Source organism: Dermacentor variabilis, chromosome 7 (assembly GCF_050947875.1).
Source record: "Dermacentor variabilis isolate Ectoservices chromosome 7, ASM5094787v1, whole genome shotgun sequence".
Classification (NCBI taxonomy): Eukaryota; Metazoa; Arthropoda; class Arachnida; order Ixodida; family Ixodidae; genus Dermacentor; species Dermacentor variabilis.
The window spans coordinates 34,374,863-34,401,802 of NC_134574.1; the positions used below are offsets into that span (position 1 = coordinate 34,374,863).

At 47.4% G+C, this 26,940-nt stretch overlaps 1 protein-coding gene across 1 annotated transcript in view; it reads right to left on the reverse strand.

The window, feature by feature from the left end:
• Positions 1-22,394, reverse strand: part of LOC142588592 (uncharacterized) — a 49,450-nt gene extending 27,056 nt beyond the window's left edge. The window contains exons 1-4 of the mRNA XM_075700428.1: positions 22,344-22,394; positions 15,133-15,181; positions 14,211-14,278; positions 7,363-7,487 (exon numbers count right to left, since the gene is read on the reverse strand). Coding sequence (XP_075556543.1) covers positions 7,363-7,487; positions 14,211-14,278; positions 15,133-15,181; positions 22,344-22,368 — 267 coding nt within the window. The 5' untranslated portion in view covers positions 22,369-22,394. The remainder of the gene's footprint in view (positions 1-7,362; positions 7,488-14,210; positions 14,279-15,132; positions 15,182-22,343) is intronic.
• Between the last annotated feature and the right edge of the window lie 4,546 nt (positions 22,395-26,940).

The window sequence follows — 26,940 nt, forward strand, 5'->3', positions numbered from 1 at the left end:
AAATTACCTGTGGGATATAGCACAATTCTCACCCTTGATCTAAAGTACTCAGTGAGGCTGTCATTACTTCTACAAAAGATTACAATGCCTAATTACTTAACATAATTGCACTGATTACCTTTCTATATAATTGTTTAAAGGCATATATTTTCATCTACGAGATATAGCCGGTGGGTTGGCGCGGCGCAGGACCGCACCAGTTCCAAGATATAAATTTTCATAGTGTTCGATGAAATGCATTACCATCCCAGTTGCTTTATTTTTTTTCAGAAAACGCTATTTGTGCATTGGAAGCACAAAGGTAACTCGAGCAGCAATGTATCTTGTCGGACATTTGAAGTTAATATCTCGAAACTAGTGCAGTCATGAGAATTTGTTCCAAGTGAATACACCTTGCGAACTCAGTAGCTACAATTCGTACATTCAAATATTTTTGTTAGCTAAGTAATTAAATTTTTAATCAGTATAACTAAGCTAACTATTCAATTAAGCACTCTGCTTTCTTGTGGACGTAATCGCCGCCTCATCGAGTAATTTAGATCAAAGGTTACAATTATACTATCTGCCACAGCGATATTTTATTTATTTTGGTACAGCTAAAATAGCAATCTGGATACAGACATGCGCAAGGAATACAGCGTGCTCTATATAACGACCCGCCATGGTGGTTTAGTGGCTTTCGTGTCAGGCTGCTACGAACGAGGTTGCTGGATCGAATTCCGGCTGCGGCAGTCTCGTTATGAAAGGGCAGAAATGCAGAAACGCAAGTGTACCGTGAATTCGGTGGCGTTAGAAAAACCCAGGTGATGAAAATTGTCTAACGTGCCCCACCACGGCGTGCCTCAAATTTTTATCTTGGTTTTGGCACGTAATACCCCAGAAATTATTATTATTAATCGAAGTAATCTTAGCCGTAGTTGAGAAACACGTCTAGATTCTATAGATGGACACCATCAAATACACGTTGTAGGCTGTATTACATGAATCAGATCCGACTCTTTTATTATTAAGCGTAATTGCAATAATAATTCCAGGATAATGATTGAATTTCGCCAGCATTAACTTTGCAGCAATACTGCCTACGAGGAAACTGTGCAGGGTTCGAACGGGCATCTAATTCAGTATTCGTCAAATTTGTGATAGATAGATAGATAGATAGATAGATAGATAGATAGATAGATAGATAGATAGATAGATAGATAGATAGATAGATAGATAGATAGATAGATAGATAGATAGATAGATAGATAGATAGATAGATAGATAGATAGATAGATAGATAGATAGATAGATAGATAGATAGATAGATAGATAGATAGATAGATAGATAGATAGATAGATAGATAGATAGATAGATAGATAGATAGATAGATAGATAGATAGATAGATAGATAGATAGATAGATAGATAGATAGATAGATAGATAGCTCAACATCATCATGACCAGCCTGGTTATGCCCACTGGCGGGGCAAAGGCTTCTTCCGTACTTCTCCAGCTACCCCGGTCATGTGCTAATTGTGGCCATGTTGTCCCTGCAATAGTGGCCTGTTGTCCGGACAGGCCGCCATTGGAATATGAACCGGGCAACGTTTAACGCTGGAACATTATCTAGTGAGGCGAGTGTAGCAGTGCTATTGGAGGAATTAGAGGGCAGTAAATGGGATATAATAGGGCTCAGTGAAGTTAGGAGGCCAAAAGAAGCATATACAGTGCTGAAAAGCGGGCACGTCCTGTGCTACCGGCGCGTAGCGGAGAGACGAGAACTAGGAGTGGGATTCCTGATTAATAAGAATATAGCTGGAAACATACAGTGATTCTATAGCATTAACGAGAGGGTGGCAGGTCTTGTTGTAAAACTTAAGAGGTACAAAATGAAGGTTGTACAGGTCTACGCCCCTACATCCAGTCATGATGACGAGGAAGTCCAAAGCTTCTATGAAGAAGTAAAATAGGCGACGGGTAAAGTCAAAACAAAATACACTATACTGATGGGCGACTTTAATGCAAGGGTAGGCAAGAAGCAGGCTGGAGACAAGTCACTGGGGGAAATATGGCATAGGTTCTAGGAATAGCACGGGAGAGTTATTAGTAGAGTTTGTGGAACAAAATAATATGCGGATAATGAATACCTCCTTCCGCAAGCGGGATAGCCGAAAGTGGACGTGGAGGAGCCCGAACGGCGAGACTAGAAATGAAATAGACGTCATACTCTGTGCTAACCCTGGCATCATACAAGACGTGGACGTGCTCAGCAAGGTGCGCTGTAATGACCTCAGGAAGGAACGGAAGAAACTGATACATAAGAAGCCGATCAATGAGCTAGCGGTAACAGGGAAAATAGAGTAATTCCAGATCAAGCTGCAGAACAGGTATTCCACTTTAACTCAGGAAGAGGAGCTTAGTGTTGAAGCAATGAACGACAATCGTGTGGGCATCATTAAGGAGTGTGCAATAAAAGTCGGTGGTAACTCCGTGAGACGGGATACCAGTAAGCTATCGCAGCAGACGTAAGATCTGATCAAGAAACGTCAATGCATGAAAGACTCTAACCCTACAGCTAGAATAGAAGTGGCAGAACTTTCTAAGTTAATCAACAAGTTTAAGACAGCTGACATAAGGATAGAATTGAACATGCTCTCCGGAACGGAGGAAGCCCAAAAAGAGTAAAGAAGAAACCAGGAATTGGCAAGAATCAGATGTATGCGTCAAGAGACAAAGCCGGCAATATCATTACTAATATGGATGAAATAGTTCAAGTGGCTGAGGTGTTCTATAGAAATTTATACAGAACCAGTGGCACCCACGATGATAATGGAAGAGAGAGCAGTCTAGAGGAATTCGAAATCCCACAGGTAACGCCGGAAGAAGTAAAGAAAGCCTTGGGAGCTATGCAAAGGGGGAAAGCAGCTGGGGAGGATCAGGTAACAGCAGATTTGTTCAAGGATGATCTGGCCACCCTGTATACGCAATGCCTCATGACTTCGAGCGTACCAGAATCTTGGAAAAACGCTAACATAATCCTAATCCATAAGAAAGGGGACTTCAAAGACTTCAAAAATTATAGACCGATCAGCTTACTGTCCGTTGCCTACAAAGTATTTACTAAGCTAATTGCAAATAGAATAAGGAACACATTAGACTTTCATCAACCAAAGGACCAGGCAGGATTCCGTAAAGGCTACTCAACAATAGACCATATTCATACTATCAATCAGGTGATAGAAAAATGTGCGGAATATAACCAACCTTTATATATAGCTTTCATTGATTACGAGAAAGCGTTTCATTCAGTCGAAACCTCAGCAGTCATGGAGGCGTTGCGGAATCAGGGTGTAGAAGAGCCATATGTGAAAATAGTGAAAAATATCTATAGCGACTACACAGCCACCGTAGTCCTCCATAAGGAAAGCAACAAAATCTCAATAAAGAAAGGCGTCAGGCAGGGAGATACAATCTCTCCAATGCTATTCACAGCGTGTTTACAGGAGGTATTCAGAGACCTGGAGTAGGGAGAACTGGGGATAAGAATTAATGGAGAATACCTTAGTAACTTGCGACGCGCTGATGATATTGCCTTGCTTAGTAACTCAGGGGACCAACTGCAATGCATGCTGACTGACTTGGAGGGGCAAGGCCGAAGGGTGGGTCTGAAAATTATTCTGCAGAAAACTAAAGTAATGTTTAATAGTCTCTGAAGAGAACAGCAGTTTACGATAGGTAGTGAGGCACTGGATGTGGTGAGGGAATACATCTACTTAGGACAGGTAGTGGCTGCGAATCCGGATCATGAGACTGAAATAATCACAAGAATGAAAATGGGCTGGGGTGCGTTTGGCAGGCATTCTCAGATCATGAACAGCAGGTTGCCATTATCCCTCAAGAGAAAAGTCTATAACAGCTGTGTCTTACCAGTACTCACGTACGGGGCAGAAACCTGGAGCCTTACGAAAAGGGTTCTACTTAAATTGAGGACGACGCAACGAGCTATGGAAAGAATGATAGGTGGAACGTTAAGGGATAAGAAAAGAGCAGACTGGGTGAGGGAACAAACGCGAGTTAATGATATCTTAGTTGAAATCAAGAAAAAGAAATGGGCATGGACAGGACACGTAATGAGGAGGGAAGATAACCGATGGTCATTAAGAGTTAAAGAATGGATTCCAAGGGAAGGAAAGCGTAGCAGAGGGCGGCAGAAAGTTAGGTGGGCGAATAAGATTAAGAAGTTAGCGGGTACAGCACGTTCACAATTAGTACATGACCGGGGTAGTTGGAGAAGTATGGGAGAGGCCTTTGCCCTGCAGTGGGCGAAACCAGGATGATGATGATGATGATGATGATGATGATGATGATGATGATGATGATGATGATGATGATAATGCCTCTGCAAACTTCTTAATCTCATCCTCCCGCCTAACTTTCTGCCGCCCTCTGCTGCGCTACCCTTGTCTTGGAATCCAGTGAGTAATCCTTAATGACCATCGGTTACCTTCCCTCCTCATTACATGCCCTGCCCATGCCCATTTCTTTTTCTTGATTTCCACTAAGATGTCATTAACTTGCGCTTGTTCACTCATCCAATCTGCTCTTTTTCATCCCTTAACGTTACACCCATCATTCTTCTTTCCATAGCTAGTTGCGTCGCTCTCAGTTTAAATAGAATCCTTGTTGTAAGCCTCCACGTCTCTGCGCCGCAAGTGAGTACTGGTAAGACACAGCTGTTACATACTTTTCCCTTGAGGGATAATGGCAACCTGCTGTTCATGACCTGAGAATGCCTGCCAAACGCAGCCCAGCCAATTCTTATTTTTCTCGTTATTTCAGTCTCATGATCCGGATCCGCGGTCACTACCTGGCCTCAGTAGATGTATTCCTTTACCACTTCCAGTGCCTCGACGCCTATTGTAAACTGCTGCTCTCTTCCGAGACTGTAAAACATTACTTCAGTTGTCTGCAGATTAACATTTAGACCCACCCTTCTGCTTTGCCTGTCCAGGACAGTGAGCATGCATTGCAATTGGCCCCCTGAGTTACTAAGCAAGGCAATATCATCAGCGAACCGCAAGTTACTAAGGTATTCAAGATTAACTCTTATGCCGAATTCTTCCCAATCGAGGTGCCTGAATACCACCTGTAAACACGCTTTAAATAACATTGCTGAGATCGTATTTCACTGCCTGACGCCTTTCTTTATTGGGATTTTGTTGCTTTCTTTATGGAGGACTACGGTGGGTGTGGAGCCGTTACATATATCTTTTTTATTTTTACATACGGCTCGTCTACACCCTGATTGCGTAATGCCTCAATGACTGTTGAGGTTTGGACTAATCAAACGCTTTCTCGTAATCATTGAAAGCTATATATAAGGGTTGGTTATATTCCGCCCATTTCTCTATCATGTGATTGATAGTGTGAATATGGCTTATTGTTGAGCAGCGTTAACGAAATTCTGCCTGGTCCTTTGGTTGACAGAAGTCTACGGTGTTTAGGATTCTATTTGCGATTACCTTAGTAAATACTTTGTAGGCAACGGACAGTAAGCTGATCGGTCTATAATTTTTCATGTCTTTGGCATCCCCTTTCTAATGGATTAGGATTATGTTGGCGTTCTTCCAAGATTCCGGTATGCTCGAGATCATGAGGCATTGCGTATACAGGGTGGCCAGTTTTTCTAGAACAATCTGCCCACCATCCTTCAACAAATTTGCTGTTACCTAATTGTCCTGAGCTGACTTCCCACTTCGCATAGCTACCAAGGCTTTCTTTACTTCGTCCAGCGTTACTTGTGGGATGTCAAATTCCTCTACACTATTCGTTCTTCCTGTATCATCATGGGTGCCACTGGTACTGTATATATCTCTATACAACTTCTCAGCCACTTGAACTATCTCATTCATAGTAGTAATAATATTGCCGGAATTGTTACTTAACGCATACATCTGATTCTTGTCGGTTCCTAGTTTCTTCTTCACTGCTTTTAGGCTTCCTCCGTTCCTGAGAGCATGTTCAATCGTATTCATATTATACTTCCTTATGTCAGCTGTCTTAGGCTTGTTGATTAACTTGGAAAGTTGTGCCAGTTCAATTCTAGCTGTAGGGTTAGAGGCTTTCATACATTGACGCTTCTTAATCAGATCTTTCGTCGGCCTGCGATAGCTTACTGGCATCCTGTTTAACGAAGTTACCACCAACTTCTGATGCACAATCCTTAATGATGCCCATAAGATTGTCGTTCATTGCTTCAACACTAAGGCCCTCTACCTGAGTTAAAGCCGAATATCTGTTCTGTAGCTTGACCCGGAATTTCTCTATATTCCCTCTAACCGCTAACTCAATGATCGGCTTCTTTTGTATCAATTTCTTCCGTCCCCTCCTCAAGTCTGGGCTAATTCGAGTTCTTACCATCGTTTGGTAACAGTATCGCACCTTGCCGAGCACGTCCACATCTTGTATGATGCCAAGGTTAGTGCAGAGTATAAAGTCTATTTCATTTCTAGTCTCGCCGTTCGGGCTCCTCCACGTTCACTTTCGGCTATCCCGCTTGCGGAAGAAGGTATTCATTATCCGCATATTATTCCGTTCTGCAAACTCTACTAATATCTCTCCACTGCTGTTCCTAGAACCTATGCCATCTTCTCTCACTGACTTGTCTCCAGCCTGCTTCTTGCCTAACCTGGCATTGAAGTCGCCCATCAGTATAGTGTATTTTCTTTACACTTTACCCATCGCCGATTCCACGCCTTCATAGAAGCTTTCGACTTTCTGGTCGTCATGACTGGATGTGGGGCGTTGGCCTTTACGACCTTAACCTTGTACCATTTATTAAGTTTCATTGCAAGACCTGCCACCCTCTCGTTGTTGCTATAGAATTCCTGTATGTTGCCAGCTATATTATTATTAATCAGGAATCAGATTCCTAGTTCACGTCTCTCCGCTAAGTTCCGGTAGCACAAGACGTGCCCGCTTTTTAGCACTGTATATGCTTCTTTTGTCCTCTGTACCTCACTGAGCCCTATTGTATTCCATTTGCTGCCCGCTAATTCCTCCAATAGCACTGCTAGACTCGCCTCACTAGATAACGTTCTAGCGTAAACGCTGCCACGTTCTGATTCTAATGGCGGCATGTCCGGACCCAGGGATTCTTAGCACCCTCTGGTGTGTCACAGGGCTGACCACCACCGTGACCAGTTGCTCCGCAGCTGCTGGGCACTGATGGCCGAGGGCACTACGGATAGATAGATTCTTCCTATTTACAATCTCTTCACATATTCATGCATTCCTTTCCTTTGCTGCTGCGTCCTGTAGACGCGTGCACAAGAACTTGCTTCGAGGTGAAACTTCAACCACCTTAAATCCTTCTATACCTTGGTCACTTTCGAATCGGTCACGTTCAAGGAGTTGCGTAGTTCATCTTCAATAGCTGTAGCATTTTGCATTATGTAGCTTATAATCGGCACTCCACGACGAATTCTTGCCGTGTCATTTGCACCTGCACAAAAATGCGATAATCTATGAGCTACAAACACAGCTGCACATTCCAGTGTCTGCTCTTAGTTTAACTGTTTCGATAATCTTACCACGTTAAACAGTTGAAGTAAATAAATGTTGCCCGTGCTCATGCAAAATGCAGTTCTGACGCAGGTAACGAGACTACAGAAATCAGCCTTAAACAATGAAAACTTGTATTTACTGCACCTCATTGATGGGCAAGATTCTAAGGCCTTTGTTAGAGAAGGCTACACTCTTAATCTATTTTCATAGCACTCACAATAGAGAGCAATATTGCCTGCAGCTAAAGTTCTCATAACATATAACGGGTGACTCGCAAGTCGTGTCCCATTTTAGGAAACGTATGAAGCAACTCAGACTTGAGGACCTGTCAAAAATGGTCCAAAAGGCTTATGTAGCCAGGACTCACAAGCCCGTGTCTTATTGTCTCTCGTAGCCCTCGAACAATGACGCATCAAGAGGGTTGAGGACACGGGACACAACTTTCGCCTCTAAAACTCCCCAATCCTCTTCGCACTCTTTACGCAAGCAATGGAATACACAGGACACAGCGCTCTCTCCTGTGCTTTTTACTCAGTCGTCCTGCGTTGCGCTGTTCCTGTTTTTCTTCTAACGAATACCACCGTTCTGTTCGTCCACAGCTGGTTGTACATTGTTTCTTTTTTTCGCTGTTTTTGTTGCCTTCTTTATTGCATTTATGCCCGCACCAAATCTACAAGTTATCTCTAGGATAGGATAAGATAGGAATAAACTTTATTTCTCCAACGGTTATTTCTGTTGGTACTACTACTTTCAGCGAAATCACTACGCACTGTCACCTAGATAGGAGGACTTATCCTCCCCCTCACAGCAAACTGGCAAGACCTCTGGCGTCCACTTTATGCATGCTTCAGACTAAGTGCTATCCAAACCTGGCCCTCGACGGTGGGGCTGTTAGCAATCTTCGTTACTGCGACCCAATCCCATCACGGAAAAACAATGGAGCTCTGCCATCCAGAGCTCAGAACTTTTACGTCAAACATGGGCTGTCCAGAGAGCCCACGATGCGGCGGTTAGGCACGGCCTACCAGTCCCCACGTGGCAGCGGCCCTCTGCTCTGCCATAGGGCAAAGCTTCTCAGGATCTTGTAGTTAAAGTTCTTTGTCTGTCTGTCTGCTCCTGTAGTGGCCAGGCACCTCTCAGTACGTGGCCGCAAACTCCTCGACATCGTGGTCGGCGTCCCCGTGGACCCCAGCTCCGTCCGCCGCGATTTGGGTTGTGTTGGTAACCCCGTGGCTGCCACCGTCTCTGTCACTCCTCCGCTGGGGTGCCGCACAACGGCAGCGGCTGCCCTCTGCGTGAATGCGTCGCGGCGGGTAAGCTGCCTCGAGACGAGGTGGGCGCGCTCGTTGTGGTTGGGCGGGGTGTCGGTGTGCCTTCGGCTGTTAGCATTGTTGTTGTCGTTGTTGGCGCGGCTGTTTTGTTGCTAGTGCCAAGCTTCCCGACGTTAGCGGCGAACCATTTGAGGGTCCTGTTTGTAACTATGCCGGACCCGAAGTCGCCGGTCCTGGCGTTGAGCATGCGCGCCACATCCGCGGATACCCAACTTCTGGTGTAGTTCCGAGTTGCTGATTTGGAGTCGCCAATAATCCCGCGCCCCCGTGGAGTACCGCGAGGGCTATGGCCACCTTTTCCGCTGCTTCGGCAGACGGCAGACGGCAGCCTCGCTGATGCCGTGACTCGAATCCTTCCCTTCCTATCTACGACTGCCATGGAGAAGGCGGGCGCCGCCGCCGTCGGCCGGCCGTGTCGATCTTGCCGCTGTTGCTGCTGCCCTTTTTGTCGTAGTAGTAGTAGTAGTGATGGTGGTGCTGCTAACTCCGGTTCGTCGCGCACATTCCGTTGTAGCTGTGGCGATGGTCGTCGTCCCTCGACGCCATCACGGTCACCGGCTGGGCGCGGGTACCTGGCTGCATCGACGAAGAGGACGCCTTCTCGTCTTCCGTGCTTCTCGAGAATTGCGACCACCCTGCGTTTACGTCTCTGCACGTCATGGACCGGGTGCACGTTCTTCGGCAAGTTTTCCGTCTGTATGGCGTCCCTGACTTCCGGTAGCAGTGTTTCCTTCAGCCCCCGCGCATTAGAATATCGAAACCCGAGCAGGTCTAGGATTCGTCTTCACGTTCTAGTGCTCCACAGCCTCTCCAGCTGCACTATTCTCTGCGCCTCGGCGATCTTCTCAAGCATGTTGTGCACGCCCAGCTCGAGCAGCGCATGGGTTGGCGTGTACTGTGGTAGTCCCAGGGCGGTCTTGAACGTCCTGCGGATCGCCACGTTCAGCTTGTCGGTTTCACTCCTGTTCCAGTCGACGTACGCAGCAACGTACGCAAAGTGGCTCAGCGCGTACGCCTGTATCAGCCTTGTAACGTTGTCTTCCTTCATTGCTTTCCTCTTATTCGCGACCCGCCGCACGAGGTATGTGGCGGCGGGCACTTTTTTCTGCAGTCAGAAAACGAGCTCGCGGTTGGCACCGTTCTCTTCCAGCCACAGAATGAGCACTCGCAACTTGGACACCGTCGGTATTCGGGTCCCCTCCCTCGTCGTGACGCGGACGCCCAAATGACGGGCGTCTAGCACGCCCTGCGGCAGGTGTGCTTTCTTACGCGGTCTGTAGAGCAGGATCCCCGACTTGTCAGGTGAGCAGATAAGGCCCTTGTCTTCGAGGTGCCGCACCACCTCCTGGACGGCCAGCTGCGGCAAATCTTGCATTTCACCGACGCTCGTGTTCTCCGCGGTTCACACCGTCACGTCATCTGCGTATATCATGTAACTGCTTCCCTGTATCGCGTCCAGACGCCCCGGAAGGCCGATCATGAAGAGGTTCGAAAGCATGGGCGAGAGTACGGAGCCCTGCGGCGTTCCGCTCCACCCATTCGGACTATTCAGGCGGGGCCCCGTCGATCTTGACCGTCGCCTCACGTCCATTCAGGAAGCTGCTGATACATCGGTAGAACCTCACCTCGAGTTCAAGTCGGCTGATCTTGCCCAGTATGGCCGTGTGCTTCACAGTGACGAAGGCGCTCTTGAGGTCTAGCCCGAGCAGGGCACGCACATGCGTGCTTGGAGCGTTCACGACCTGTTCCGTGATCTGCATCATGGCGTCCTACGTGGAAAGTCCCTTCTGGAAACCGGTGATGTGGGTGCCGAAGGCGTCCTGCTTCTCGAGGAGCGTCGTCACCCTGTCGAGGCAGGCGTGCTCCATCACTTTCCCGACGCAGGACGTGAGGGAGATCGGCCTCATGTATCGGATCTCTAGCGGTTTGCGGGCTTTGGTATAAGTATAAACCCCGCGGTCTTCCGTGCTTTTGGAATTTGGCCCTTCTTTCCTTCCAGCATGCGTTGACGTACTCGCAGAGCTTCTCGATGGAGTCGTCGTTCAGGCTCCTCAGGATTATGTTAGTGATCCTGTCAAGACCGGGCGCCAATTTGGACTTCAATAGCGGGAGGGCCGTTCTAATTTCCTGTACGGAAAAGTCCGCGTCCAGCTCCTCGTCGGGAGCCCCGCGGTACTCGGGGTGACTCTGCCCTTCTGGTAGAGCGAGGTGCGTCTGCACCATCTCTTCCGCGAACGCCCCCGGGTCGTCTTTGTACTTATGTCGCAGCTTGGTCCTATCTGTGCGGGTCACCGTTCTGGTGCCTTCCGGGTCAATCAGGTGCTTGCGAATCTTCCAGGTGCGTCCCGCACTCATGTTCCCGTTCATCATGTCGCACAGCTCCTGCCATTTTTGTTCGCACAGGCGGGCGCAATGTGTCTCGATCTTCCGGTTGATTTCGGCGATCTTCTTGGGTATCTTCCTGTTGAGTTTTTGCTTACTCGCTCTCCGTTGCATGGATTTCTTGGCCGCAACGTGGTTTGCCAGCCGGCTGTCCACTCTGGACGGTTGGGGAGCGCCATCATCTCCGGCTCCGTGGCATCTGTATCCTCCTTCTTTGGGGTGTTCTTGTCGCCAGTCCGTCCATTCCATCTCAATGGTGGCTTCCTGTACGTCCGTGAGGAGCTCTCTGCACCATTGGCTGATGTCTTCGATCGGACCCTCCTTCTTGTCTCATTCTCTATTTTTCCGGAATATGTACTAGTCCACGATTCTGGCCTTTCGGCAGACGTCCTCCTAGCTTTCATCCTCTCCCACGGTCACGCCCAGGACCCTGTGGTCACTCGCCAGGTCCTCGAAGGAGTTCGAGCAAGTGACTACGCCCACACCCGACCAAGCGAGCAGGTCGGGCGATGTGTCGCGGCACACTCCCTGCCCGATCCTGGTGTGCGACACCGGTTCGTTGAGTACAGTCAGGCCAAGCTCGTCCATCACTCCGGCTAGCCTCTTCCCTTTCGGCGTGTCGGCTTCGTATCCCTATTGCGTGTGCAGCGTGTTGAAGACTCCACATATCAGCAAGGGATTGGAGGCGGCCTTGACCATCGCTTCGCGAAAGAGGGCATCGAAAGTGTGAGTGTGGTATCTTTGTGAGGGGGAGCTATATACATTGATCACGAAGAGACTTGTCTTCCTTCTTCCAGTATTCGGCCCGACTTCAATCAGGACATGGCCTGGGTCCGACTTTTTGTGGAGCACGAGTTCGTGTTCGACGAAGGCAGTCCCGCGCTTAACCAGGGTGCACACCCTTACGTCCCTCTCCATGCATTCGTAGGGGCGACCGCACGTCAGATAGCCCGGGAGCTGGGCTCGGTCGCAAGGCTCTTGCAAGGCAAGCACGACAGGAAATTTGTTATTCGAAAGCGTTTTCATTTATTGCACCATCGTTGCTTTCTTGTTTTTGAAGCCCCTGCAGTTCCACTGCCAGACTATGCGTCTCTTGTCGGACTTGCGGGACACAGCCGTGATTGTTATGCAGAGGTGTTGGGGGACACAACTGTTCGTGCGTTCCTCCTGCTCTGGTGCGGGTGGTGTTGGCGTTGTTGCCGCTGGTGAGGATGGCCGGTACGTTTACCGCTTGTGGTGACGGTACCCCGGCCCTTCCGGGCAGTTGTTGGTGATGTTGCTGTTGCTGCAGCTGCATCGTCCCACGTTCCACATCTCCGATTCGCTTATTCATGGCCACAAGTTTTGTGTTAACCGCTGCGCACTGCACGTTCAGTCCCGCGTTGGATTCGCTCAGCCTTTTAAGGAGTGTGTCAAGCATTCGCTCCATCTTGTCCGTCAGTTTGTTCACCTTCTCTTCGATCGCGTCTATCTTTCTGGATCCTGACCTGGATCTCTTCGGTGCTTGTGCGTGAGCCACAGCGTCTTCCGTAGGTCGCGCATTGCTCGTGTCCTTGCGCTTCCAGCCTGCCGTCACCGGCGCATCTTCTTCGTCGCAACACTTGTCCATCTGCCCTACTTCGCCTCCTGTCGCGCTCACATCGCCTCGCTCGGTGGCATCGCGGGAGGTGGAGAAGGAGATCCTCAAATCAGGATCCTCTCATGCTCTTCAAGATTTCGTTCAGCGTCTGCTGCAGGTCGTCGATTTTCCTCGCGGATTGTTCGTTCTACTAATTGGCCCAGCCCAGCTCTTCTCGAAGTTCCTGATTCTCTCACTCCATCCTTCGCCATCCTCGCCGCCAGAAGGCAGTGGGTGGCTCCCCTCGTGCTGACAGAGAGGGGGGTGCACTCTACAGAGCATCCATTTCTTCCCGCAAGTATGTAGGACCAAAAGACCTTGCTCGGCTCTGTCTGTATCTTGCCATGTGTGGCCCACACGCCGTCTGGCAGGGGGAGATTTCGGTCCCCGCTTCCACTATGACTCCGGCTTCGACTTCTGCCCTTACGTCTGTTACGACTTCGGCTACGTCGTCTTATTGGTGAGAGGGATCCGGATCTCGAGCGGCTTTGTAGATACATTATAGAATCTTTGTAGATACTTCCAGAGATATTCGCGTATGCCTCCTGTACTGCTCGATAGGTAATCTCCTGTGCTGCTTCATATGCAATGCCTCCAAGGTTGCTGGTATCCCTATTGAATCAAACGCCTCTTCATAATCTATGCAAGACTTATATATACAGAACTTGATCGCACTCCACGGATTTATCAATTGCCTGATTCATGACATGGATGTAGTACGTTGTAGAATATTCCTTCCTGAAGCCAGCCTGTTCTTTTGGTTCATTGAAGTGTTGCTCTGACTATATTGCAAATCATCTTCGTAAACATTTTACACAATACTGAGAGCAAGCTAATGGGCCTATAACTCTTCAATTCTTAAAGTCTGCCTTCTTATGAATTAGTACAATGTTAGCATTCTTTCAGCTCTGCGGTACACTTGAAGTCGTGAGGCATTGCGTATCAAGGGGTACAAGCTTGTCAAGCATAATTTCTCCAGCATCTTTGACTATGGTCCGTATCGTCTTATAAAAGCAAACTTTACAGACGCTGTACTCATAACAAAAATATTTCTTATCTAGGCAGTGACCAATTTTCCGGCAGATATCGCATACTGTCCATCTTAATACTTCTGCTTTTGTGGCCAAATTCACTCCTTTTTTTCGTGAGCGCTGTTTTCCACCAGCCGGACGCTTTAGCTAATCCTCTGTTGAAGATTATGTTTGGCTTGTAAATGATATTACGAATGTTAGTAGCGTAAGAACTTTATGAGTACGACATAATGAGGATCCTTCTTCTTTATCGCATTCCTCGCCCCTTACCGTCTTACAACTTCAGACTGGATACTCACGTTGCTCGAACAAATGTCGAAAAATTGCTTTAAAGGCATCCACAAGAGACATAATTACGTAAGTTTCCCTGAAAATAAGAAAGTTTCAGTTTAATAGCTATATCAAATGGGTAAAATTTTCTCGAGTTTCACAGCATGTCACTTTTACTTAAATAACTCACGAGGAAGGAGAAAGGAACTTCACTAAAGCATTGCATTGTGAACAATGGCATGTAATTTCTAGTCTGCCTGCGGCCCTAGAGAACTTTATGGCAGCACTCACAGCGAACATTGGCCACGATGTTCAGGGGAAGCAACCGGCTCACAGCGAACACAACTTAAACAAGCATTCGGCGCACAAAATATATATGTTTCAGACACGTTATTTCTACTAGTAGCGCTAATTCCCTATATAAATATATCGTCCTTCGCACATGGCGACCAAATCAAGCTCGGAAGAACCTCGTTATAGTGAAACCTTCGGCACCGTGAAAATTTTTATAATGTCAGCGTCTACCCTATAACGCAGGTCGCCAATTTCGTTTTCTGCAACTATAAACTTGGTTATAAACACTTCATTGAGAACTTCGGCCAAGAGTTAGAAGGGATGACATTTCATGTACTGTCAACAAGGGATATGAAATGTGTACATGTTGGGTTTATTACGCGAGAAAATCTTTGTGGGGTCACTTCTATGTTTAGGTGTTGCTGCTAGGTTGTTGCATTGATGAACGTGTGCGGGAGGAGTAATCAGGGTCAGTGTTTATATTCATTATGACTGTTTGTTCACTATACGCGGATTCAGCATAACGAGGTTCTACTGTATTAAAGGCACTGTGTACAACTTCAGTGACACAAAGATCTTATATTGTGCATGAGAGAAGAAAACACGTTGCATTGATGAATGCCCATACAAATCTGCAACTGCTGCATGAGAACGTACTTGAAGTCGGGGTACTGGAGTATTCCGGCCATGTAAACCAGTGGGACAACTGCAAGATGGTGCAAAAGCGACTGTATATATCAGGCACGAATTCCTATAAGAACTGCACTAGAACCATGAAAATTAACAATAAAAGTAAAGGAATGTAATGTGCCCCTGAGACACGCGGGCTCCAAAGGCTAGCAGACATCTACCGCTAAGGAGCTCGAGGCAGATGACACTCTGCAGAGGGATATCTCCTTTATCGGTGAAGGACCCTTGTCGTGGATCCAGGTTTCTTTTTTTTTAATGGCGAAGGGGTCATGCATTTCAAATAGTGATTTGTGATGACGATGACCGCACTGGTAGCTAGGATCAATAGCAGTGATATTCATATAATATGTTGTTGCAGTTCAACGCGAACAAGAGAAAACAAACGTTGCGAAGCGATAACAAAGACGTCCTCTTCGTCTCTGCATTTCCCCAGTCCCACTAGTGAGCCAGCGGAGCGAATGGAGGTTGCTGATGGCTTTGAAGGGGCGACCATACAAATATAGGCGAAATTTTGTAACCACTCATACGACGGCAAAGCACTCCTCAGTTGCAGAGTAGTTTGCTTGTGTGCGTGAGAGCATTGCGCTTACATAAGCAATCCCCCTTTCTGTGTCTTCCTGGCACTGCACAAGTACTGCTCCGATACCAACATTGCTGGCGTCAGTGTGAAGCATTGTAGGAGCTGCCTCGTCAATGTGGGCAAGCACAGGGGGCGTTTGTAAACAGCTCCGCAAATCGGTAAATGCAGCTTGCTGTTCGTCGCCCCATACAAAACGACATCCCTCGTGACACAAGTTAACGGTCACGCAATGCAAGCAAAGTCCGCAATAAAGCGCCGGCAGTGTGCTCAGAGGCCCAGAAAGTGCGGAACAGCCTTGTTATTTGAGGGTACACCTACCTGTGCGACAGCGGCAATTTTCTTAGGATCTGGTGGGTCACACGCGTGGCTGACGACACGGCCAAGAAACTCTACCGTCTCAAAGCAAAATGACATTTCGCCGGCTTTAGGGTGAGGCCGGCGGCCCGTATTGACTGCACAACCGAAATAAGACGGTCAAGGTGTTCTTTAAACGTTTCGGAAAACACTATCATATCGTCGAGATAGACAAAGCAGGTTTTCCCCTTCAGCCCCGAAACCACGGTATTCATAAGCCGTTGGAAAGTAGCAGGTTCAGAGCACAAGCCAAAAGGCAAGACCGTGAATTCATATAGTCCATCTGGCATGACAAAAGCTGTTTTCTCGTGGTCTTTCGGGTCCGTCCTAACTTGCCGATACCCGTTGTTTAAGTCCATGGAAGAGAAATACCGAGTGGTTTGAAGCCTATCAAGTGAATCGTCTATGCGGGGAAGTGGATACACGTCTTGATTTTTTTGTCGCCTGATTTAGCGTTCGATAATCCACATAGAAACGTAGACTGCCATGCATTTTCTTGAAGAAAACTACAGGTGATTTCCAAGGGCTCTCGGAAGGCTGAATCATATCGTGTTCAAGCTTTTGGTTCACTTGCTTTTGTATCGCATTGCGTTCTTTTAGGGCCAGACGATAAGGGTTTTGATGAGTCAGTCTCGTTGCGTCGTCTGTAATCATTTGGTGCTTGGTTAAGGGCGTCCGACTGACCCTTGACGTCGACGCAAACCCGTTGTGAAACTCGGCCAGGAGCGCAAGAAGCCGTTCTCTCTCGTGTTGCGGTAAAGTTCTGTTCACGTCAAACACAAGTACCAGGTCTTGTGCCAATGCTTCCTAAAGTAGTGAAAAGTAGCCACGAACATAAGCGACGCCATCAAAATAGGCCATGGCCGTGCCCTTTTGTAGGTGCCGTTACTCTGCGCTAAAGTTGTTTAACAATAGGTCCGCGCGCCCATTTGGTGGTATTTACGATGCCTCGTGCAACGGAGATACCATGAGTAAGCAACAACGGGGTTACTTGTTCTGCAACTCCTCCACAATCAAACGCCACGTTACATGCAATTAAAACAAGGATACGTGGCCGAGGTTGGAAGACCACATCGTTTTCGGTGACACGAAAGGAGTTGCGTTGCGGCGATGAGCAGGGAAATAAATCAGGACTGTTATAAAATGTAACCGAGCTGCCGCGGATATTGATTATGGCACCACATTCCTTTAGAAAATTCATGCCTATGATCAAATCTTTACAACATGTGGGAAGAACGACAAAAGTGGCCACGAAAGCAGAATCTCCGATGATGATTCTCGCAGTACAGCTTCCAGCAGCCATGAGCAGTTGGCCACCCGCAGTCCTTATATGGTGTCCCGTCCAGTGCATTTTACTTTCTGAAGGCGAACGGCCAGACCTTGACTCATTATGGAATAATCGGCACCATTGTAGACTAGTGCTGTCACTTGCTGTCCATCAACGGAAACAATGAGGTTTGCGCCCAGAATTTCGTTGGTATTCATAATTTCGTCAGTATCAGGGTTTATCGGTTTCACGGCATTCTGCAGCGCGGTTACAGGGGGTTCTTCATGGTCTTGTTTTTGTCCGTAACCTTACCCGAGAGGTCACCGCCATTAGTTTCCCCGGCGTGGGCTTCGCGACCTTCTTCCCTGAAGGTCAGAAAAAGGACGTCCATTCGGAGTAGATGAATGAGCAGAGGACGAAGAGCGTGAACGTCGGCTGAAATCGGTCTGGTGATTAGGCAGAGAGTCCTTGTTCAGAGTACACATTACCGCAGGACCTTGAAAAGCAGCATCGTCGTGTCGTAGCACCTAGTCATTACAGGTGCGTCGACCATCAGACCAGAATTGACGGGATCGGAAAGCGGTGTCGTGGTACCAGCAAAAGCTAGCAATATGGCCGATGCCTCCGCAGTTATAACACAGGAGGCGCCTATTGACAGTGAGCCACACGTCCATTTAAATAAGAACACGAACAGCGCAACACAGGACGAGCGAGACCTGTGCTCTTTACTCGCTCGTCCTGTGTTTCGATGTTCCTGTTTTTATTCTAAGATGAACCAACAGGCCCCATTGAACACACTGCAGTCGTCCGTTTTTCGAATTTGCATAGGCGACTAAGCCTTGTCTTGTGGCGAAGACCAGAACGCAGCTGACGTCAACTAGCGGAAGGACGGAATCGGAACGACAAGCGGACGCCACAAAATTTCCTCTGGTGGTCATGACCAAAGTGAGTCTCTCGGTGGCTGATGGTGCGACCGCATGGGCGTAACAGAGGGTTGACGTCGGAAAGCGTCAGCGTAACTTACGGGACGCTGCTAGTGACTAGGATCGCCTGCCGAGAACGCTTGCCTAATTTCATTACGGACGACTTCAGCGACTGACGCCACGGGTGTGCTCACTGCCTTCGTCCAGAGCTTCGGAACTTCTTAGCGAATAATCTCCCGAATTATGTCACGGAGGGAGCTGTAATTGGTAATGTTCGTTGCGGCGGCCTTGTTTGGAGCGCCAGCGGGCAAGCGATCGTGCTGCCTCCATGTTAGATGAAATGCGCGTTCAATACCAGTGGCAGCCTTCATAAGGCTTCCACGCATAAGGTATCGCAACTTCTTTTCCTCGGGCATGTGAGGGTCAGCTCTGCAACACAGGTGGCTCATCTCCTCGACAAACATTGCTACGGTTTCTTTCGGTGTCTGGATGCGCAACTCAAGTAATTGCTGGGCACGTTCCCGTCGATCGACGCTCGCAAATATGTGAATGAGCTGACTCTGAAAATCATTTCATTTAATGATGCTGGTCTCACGGTTTTCAAGCCACGTGCGAGCACGACCGTCACGGGCGAAATACACGTGGCAGAGCTTCTGTTAAGCAGTTCACCCATTGACATTTGCAACACGTTCGCACTGGTCAAGCCAGTCTTCGACATCTTCATGTGCGCCACCATGAAAGCGATCGGGAACCAGTGGTTGCAGGAGGGTTAACTGGGACGGACTCTGAGTAGAGCTATCTTGTGGAACTCGTGGAACCTGTGGCGGGCTGGCGGTCGCCATTGGCAGAGGCAGACGGAGCGCGCACGAACGTTCCTGTAGGCGTGGAGCTCGGGAGCAAGGCATACCAACCGCACCGCTTAAATGATGCACAGGAGTTGTAATTGGAGACGGGCTAAATGAACGGCTCCCAGGAGGAGTCCGAAGCATCAGGCAGGGTTGTGTACCTCGCACCTCCACCAGTGTCGCGGGTCAACGCGCATAAGAGACAAGAATACGTTGAGCAAGATGGTGGAACAGCCTGTTGCAAAACCACCAGAACAAAGACGTCTTCTTCGTGTCTGCGTTTCCCTGGCTCGCACGTTCAGCAGAAGGCAATATGGCAGCTCTTTTATTGAAAACATTACGATAGAATATGACACAGAAAGCGATGCGAGGCGATATACCGAAAGAACATGTTAAACTTGTTATGAGACACATTTTAATCGAAATTTATTTACAATACACGTCTTGTGCGAAGAAATATTAGGCTGTTGTGATAACCTACCCGAAGTGCAGCACACAAAAGGCAAGAGTTTGTGTCGAACAAACCTTCAAGAAGCTCTTCTTTTTTTTCAAATTTGTGAACAGCGGGTCGAATCTCGGTACAAATAGCTTACCAGCTGAATTTTACTGGTCCTGCCGGTCGCAAGTAAGCACTGGCTTGGTATCTGTCCCGAAAGCAATACTTGCATCTGAAGGTATTCCTTATCATTTATTCGGGGCCGCATGATGCATTTGCCAAAGCCAAACTCCATTCTTGGAGAACCTTCAACCTGGAGGTCAATAATGTTTCTCAACGCGGACTACGAAATATTGACAACACTCCTCGTATATTTCATGAAGGTATTACTGCTGTAAATAGTCGGTCTACACCAAACATGTTCCATACCTGATCGCAGTATGTTTTATTCTCTCAACCTAATACGTGATATCAGACAATTCACAAGAGCACTTAATGATTAAGGAGTATTGGTAGGCTTGGACTATGCCAGAGCGTTCAGCCGCTTAGAACTCCACATCTTATTTGAGATGCTCGATCATATAAGTTTCACAAAAAATATGTTAACATCCTGTCTATCTTCTACTCGGGAACAACAGCTGAACTACTACTCAACAGCCCTTTGACACCTTCCTTTGATGCGACAAGAGAATGCGGCAGAGCTGTATTGCGTCAAAGCTGTATTGCTTGTGCTTCCGATTGAGTTGTGCTTAAAGCATTTTACTGAGAGCCCACTTGTAAGAGGAATGTCCATGCTAGGAATGGGATGCATGATGGTATCAGCGTATGCAGCTGACATTATTTTGTCCTTTCGCTATGGGGACAGTCTTGTATAGGTAGCTCATATCAAATGTTACGTGTGGAAAGACACAGACGAAAGATGCTATTTACACGCTATTTACACTGGAGCCAGGCAGCCAGGCTGACACTCGCTCGTGCCAAGGGCACCGACCAACTTCTTCGCCGTTCTCGCGGCGGCTCGTCTATTGAGCATTGCTCGATGATATCGTTATAATACTATGAACAAGCCCCGATGTCGGGGGGGGGGGGTAAATGAATATGAGGAAATGCAAAGCCTTATACTCCGGACGCACTGCAATAAGATTACTAGGTACTATTAAACAGACCTAGCATATACAAATAGTAGGCATGGAATTTTGTACAACTGGTGTTTCACTTCAGAGGTAGAGAAAGATTGTTAGATCTATTGCAAAAAATTCGGAAGCAGTAACTTCCTCCCCACTACCGCTAGCAGAAACGGCTTGCTTCATTGGGAACGTATTCTGCAGTAAACTGTGGTTTGCTGCAAGGGTAGCTCTTCCGCCGCCGCCACTAACATTACGCGTAGTAAACACACTTATATTCTCATGGTTCTGTCTAAACAAGTCGCAATACGTAGTACCGCATTTTTTGAGTCTGCCGAAAGCCAACGGGGGGTGGAGCTTGCCGTGTGTAGTTACATTTTGCTGGATGCTGTGCAATATGAGTACCTGTGACCTGCTTGACTATAATGAGTACGCATGTAGGCCGCTGCTCATTTACTGGCTGGGCTATTACCATCGAACGTTTATGCCGCATAGCTTAAGCAACTTGCTTGCGCAGGCAGTAACGCCAGCCCCACAGTATGCGGTGGCTGCGCGCTTACAAAGCCAGCTTCTGCAACTAACCAGTGCAAAGTGACGTGCGACACTAGTTTCGATGCTTAGTAATATGTCCAAACATGCAAACCTGCACAGCCGTGCTTTCACTTGACTTGCCATCTCAAGGAAAGAACTTTCATGGAGAATATAAGTGGGACATTTTACCTACAAGAGACAGGCTTGAACGCTGGGAAATGTTACCGAATTACAACTGCGAACACTGCGCACGCATGTAGTAAAGGAGTTCATTGCAGCACACACCTTCTGCAAGCTGGTTGCAAGAATGTTTAATATCCATCGTGCGGCCGCCATTGCTGCGACATCGATTTGCAACTTTCGTCTACTACAGCGCTAGCAGTGCTTAGAGGTGCTTTCGCAATATTGCAGAATTCTCCCGGCAATCAAATAAAGCAATCTACCTCAAACTGCGCAAACTACGGGTGATCGTATGGGGTCGTCTAGAAGAACAGCTTTTCTAAATCGGCTTCACCGAGTTTCTTCGCCGCCCGTCCACGCGGTACCTAACCGTCTTTGGAATAAAATTTTCCCTATAGCGAGAATGATACTCGTGATTTGCTTGCTGAGTTCTTGTTCTTGTGTTTGTTCTTGTATTCGAGGCTGACAATAATATTTTACAGGTACAATGTAATAGTGTTTTTTCACGTGGAAGTTGCAAAGGCACGGTCAAACATACACCATTAACTGTTTTGTTTACGCATTTGTCTTGTTTACATCAAGTGCCATGTATTGTGCGTTCGATAAGTTATGTTGTACTCAATGTATGCGCCGATATTCGTTCTTAGATAGTGAGATATTATAGTTATTTGAACATCTAAGGTAGCAGCGCAGGAGGTACAAAAGGACACAAGTTCAGCGCTCGCGCTGAAACACTTACGTGCTCGTGTCCGTTGTGCTTTCAGCGCTTAATATTGTAGAGCGTTAGGCTCGATCAAAACTTGCTACTGCTGTATATTGTCAGCGCTTTTACAAAAGCGGGAAAAGGGAAGAACTTGTTGAAACACCGTTAATTTAATCGATCATGCACTCTCTTGCCAAAGAAGTAACGTGTAGGTTCATTCAGGGACACTACTTACAAAGATAATTCTTCATGAAACGCATTGCGTAAGCAAAATTGCTTGCCAGGGGTTTGCTGCGTATAAAAAGTGAACGAAAAAAACAGGCATGATCAGTGAATTATAGGATATGCTCAAGCACCACATCACAGAAACATTACATACACACAAATTCCTACAATGAGGAGCACGTCTTAAAAACAGTATGGGACGTAACTTTACAGAAAATACGCTCTCATTTATGGCATTTATGTCCACGTGCAACTATCTGAATTGCACATGCTGATGCGCAAAATCTGTTAAAATGAAGGAGACCACATTAAAGCATCGTATATTTTCAATTGCGATATTCTTGCCCTTCTCGTTGGTTTTGGTTCAAAAAATATTCCACTGTGCTGTCTACTCATAGCAAAATGTTCCCGCTATCAGCAACCCGAGGGTAAAAACTATGGGTTAAAAAATTAAATTATAGGATTTTGCGTGCCAAAACCACTTTCTGATTATGAGGCACGCCGTAGTGGGGGACTCCGGAAATTTCGACCATCTGGGATTCATTAACGTGCACCGCAGTTTAGGTACACGGGTGTTTTCGCATTTTGCCCCCATCGAAATGCGGCCGCCGTGGCCGGAATTGGATCCCGCGACCTCGTGCTCAGTAGCCCAACACCATAACCACTGAGCAACCACGGCGGGTAAAACTATGGTTCAGCGACAACTCATTGAATGCCTTACATTGACGGGTTTTCACAATGTCTGCCCTTTTAAAAGAAAGGTGGAGCATCTCGCATTTTACGTCAGTCTGCGAAGAAGTTAGTATCGTAGAAATGACGACTACGATTTGAGCATCCGAGCAGCCATGCACTTCTTCTGGATTATTCGGCCTCGTCTGCGACCCTGTTCACAGCGTGTTTTCCAACTCGGAGTGGGTGACACGCCTACGTATTATCTTTGAACTGCATATGTCCTCAGAGTTTACCTTCCTCTCACGTGCCTGCTCCGTCCTAGTTTAGAAGTTAAGAACTGGTCTATCGCGCAATGGTTGAAGGAACTACAAAATATTTAATTAACTTATCATGCAGAGTGTTGACAGGAAGCCTTATTTTTCACGTATCATACAACGGAAGAGACAAATATTCACTTTACCGTGGAAGAGTAAGGGTAGGAGGCATCTCAGCGGTTCGCTGATAGACGTAACGTTATACTGAATTTCGTGAAGCCGACGTTAACTATGTAGGAGCGCGTTATGCACCTATGGAAGTGCGTGCGACGAGGCGATCTCACGGCGCCGTTTCGGGCACACTTCGCGAACGAGTGTAGTCTGGCACCGGAATCTGTGTGCTCCCCGTGACAACGAACAGGCTCATTCTTTGAGTGCGCAGCTGGATCCACTCTGTGGTGAATATTGAACTTGAAACCCTTCATAGAGGATACGTCAGCGATTAGGCTGCATGTATACACACCACAATATGCTCTCCACATATTGTAGGTGTCATGAATTGTTGTGAAGTATTTCCATAACCTAAAAGCGTATTACCGGGCTACTGTATGGATGCGATTCTATCAGCATGATCGCCAAAGAACAAAAGATGAAGAAAAAATGTAACCACACAAGGACAAACTGTCGGACGGGTGCAAATAGCATTGCAGCTGATTTTCTTGCCGCCTTGGCGTCCGAATAGCACGCGCCGCGGTGGCGTAGTAGTTTTGGAGTTGCGCTGCTAATTTCGAAAGGGGCGAAATGCAAATCGCCCGTGTGCTGTGCACGTTAAAGACTCCCCTGGTGCTCGAAATTATTCCACAGTCCACCACAACGGCTTGCCTCATAATGACATCGTGGTTCTCGCGCGCGAAACCACAGATTTTCATTTCCCGTGCGAATTCACGCATCAAAGCGAATCGCTGTGCGTTTGCGCATACATGTTTTACAACATGCACATTCATAAGCAGCATTACTACAACGGAGAATATCACAGAAATCAACAGCGATATCTAGGTGTCGCTCACACTTCCTCTTTTCTTCACTACATAAGTCTCCATTAGTTCTCGTGTCTCTTTGCTTTGACTTTCTTGTTAATATATTATTCCCTTAATTGTCCAATCTAATGGTCAAAAACAATAACTTTCGGACAAATTCACTTGCTCACTATGCTGCCTGCAAGTCCGAGGCATGTTTTCCGGTTATTAAGATACCGCCATAAAGGTAAACTATGCAACGAGGCAGGGGCACTAATGGAGGCTTATCATAGAATAAAACCAGGATGTATTTTCGTGAGTGTTGTCTCTGTATTGCTGTAGAGCTCTTAAGCTGGAACCGCATGGTAATTTTTTCCCTCGAGAGGACTCGGCACCCGCGGAGTGTGAACGCCTAGAGTGTGGACGCCTGGTGGACGCTCATCGCGTTTAATTACGGCGTGTCCTGTCGCGCCCACTCGCCTGCGATAGAAGTCGCCGCGTTCCCCGCAAGCCATAGAGTTTCATATTAGTATACCTAGAGGGAAATCTGGCGCTGCGATCGTTCAACCATCATGGGAATTATGGGAAGTACAGGCTTCGGATTGACATTCTCTTGACTGGCGAACTAGTCTACAAGTTTTTATTTTTTTTTTGCAGTTTTGGTTTCGGTCCAAGCGCAATTGCTATAACCTGCAGTGGGACAGTGCAACGCAAAGCTCTCTGCCTTTGTTATGTTGCTCGAAGTGGCGATAGCGCACTGGGCCAGCGGCTGAGCCGATATTTGCGTCGCGGTGTGGCGTCGAAGCCCTGACGAGAAAGCGACGGCATCCTAAACGTTGAAAGTGCATGTTTTGAGGGTTTGGACCTTGGTTTGTTAAGTGTGTTGTTGGCACTGTAGCGTTACGTGCTTTATGAAACTTCAGAATAGGAAAAAGAAGGCGCTACTGATACAAGACACAGACAGGTGTACTTCTAGTAGCTTGACAATCAAATCTTATTGAGGGTTTCATTATGCATTGCTCGTTTATGCGCTCATTGAAATGCGTGTTTTACGACATTGAGAACACAAACTTACTTGTGGTAGGAAAGGTTGCTGTTGCCTGGCTGTAGTCTAGTGTCGAAAAACGGGTAAGTGCAAAGCAACGCTATAAAGCTTCAGAAGCCGTACGTCAATATAAAATATGATGACGCATACTCATAGGAGGCCACAAGCGCCCTAGCTAGCACTGCAGCAGGTGTGCTTAAGAGTACTTGAAGACGTTCAGCAATCGTGACAGCCAACGCAGCCTTTCGAAAGAGCGAGAGAGTTCGCAAGTGCCCGTCGTCTGCGAGAAAAGTCTCGCGTTTGCAGCGAGCAAGCGTCATAGCAGACGACATTTGTAGCATTCCGCTCAAGGGCGCAACACTTTCTCACAATACATTTTTATTTCCAGAAATACTTGCTGAGTATTTTTATATAGCTACATGCACGGTTGTTATTGCTGTTGCAAAAAAATTATTATTATTTGGCGTTAAATCTGAAACAGAATCGCACAAGTATGCATACCGTGGTGTGTCCTGGTGACAAACCATAGTAAACCATGCGTCCATCTCAAAGTGGCACAAAGTTTATATAGCGTGTTGTACATTATATAACATACTGCTCAAATTAAATTAGATTTTACGCGATAATATTCGAGTATAGCTGTGTTTACTGCGCCGTAAGCAAACACCACTATTCTAAAGATCGAAGTCAATCCGAAGCCTGTACTTCCCATCATTCCCATGTAGGTTGAGGCAACGCTCATGAGAACCTCCGTAGACACTAGCGCCACATATCCCTCTAGGGTATTTGTTTAGAAACTCTATGCCACACACTGACACCAACCTTGTTTGCCGTGCGTTTATTTTTCGCCGGTCCCCGCGCTTCTACGGCTCTGGAGCAGTTCCAGTGCGGCTGCTCCTGTCGGGGCCATGGCTGCCTTGGTGGGTTTTCTACAACATGAACGAAGAGCGCCAAGCAACCAGCTCTTCCGAGGCCCATGTTCTAAACGGGCGTGCAAAGGGCCTTCGGCTAATTCGCCGCTTTGTTTCGGTGGGGCATTTATCTACCGCAACGCCATTTTCCAACGAGCAGGAGACGCAATCGGTGACGGGTAACGCCGCCGCGCTTTCCTAGGCAGCAACGAAGACACCCGAGGGGGATACCGCGGGACTGGCCGCCAATCTCATCATCGCCAATTTTCCCTCCTAACAACTGGAGGTAAACAGTCCGACCGCGTAATCGTTGGAGGAAAATGCTGCCCCGAACATTTACAACCACAAAACTGACAACGACGCTTGTGGCTGTTGGAAGACAGTCATACATAAGCGACGCGTCTGTCAGATGCACGCCAACACGTAACCCTCCGAGAACATCTCGGGCATTCCGGACACCTCTCAGCTTACCGTACGCAAGCGCAGTCGGAATCAGAACCTGCCTCGACTTTCCATGCACCATGATAAGATAATTCTGCGGCCTCGCGGAGGAATTTGTCTTGATAAGTGGAGGCGCCCAGAACCCGTCAGTGCTCTATGGAGTGCAGCTGACTTGACCACCGAAGATCGTCAGGACACCATATTCCGACTGCGACCTCAGCAGAACTTGGCTATCGTCAGCACACCCCAGTCACATGTGGCCGACGCA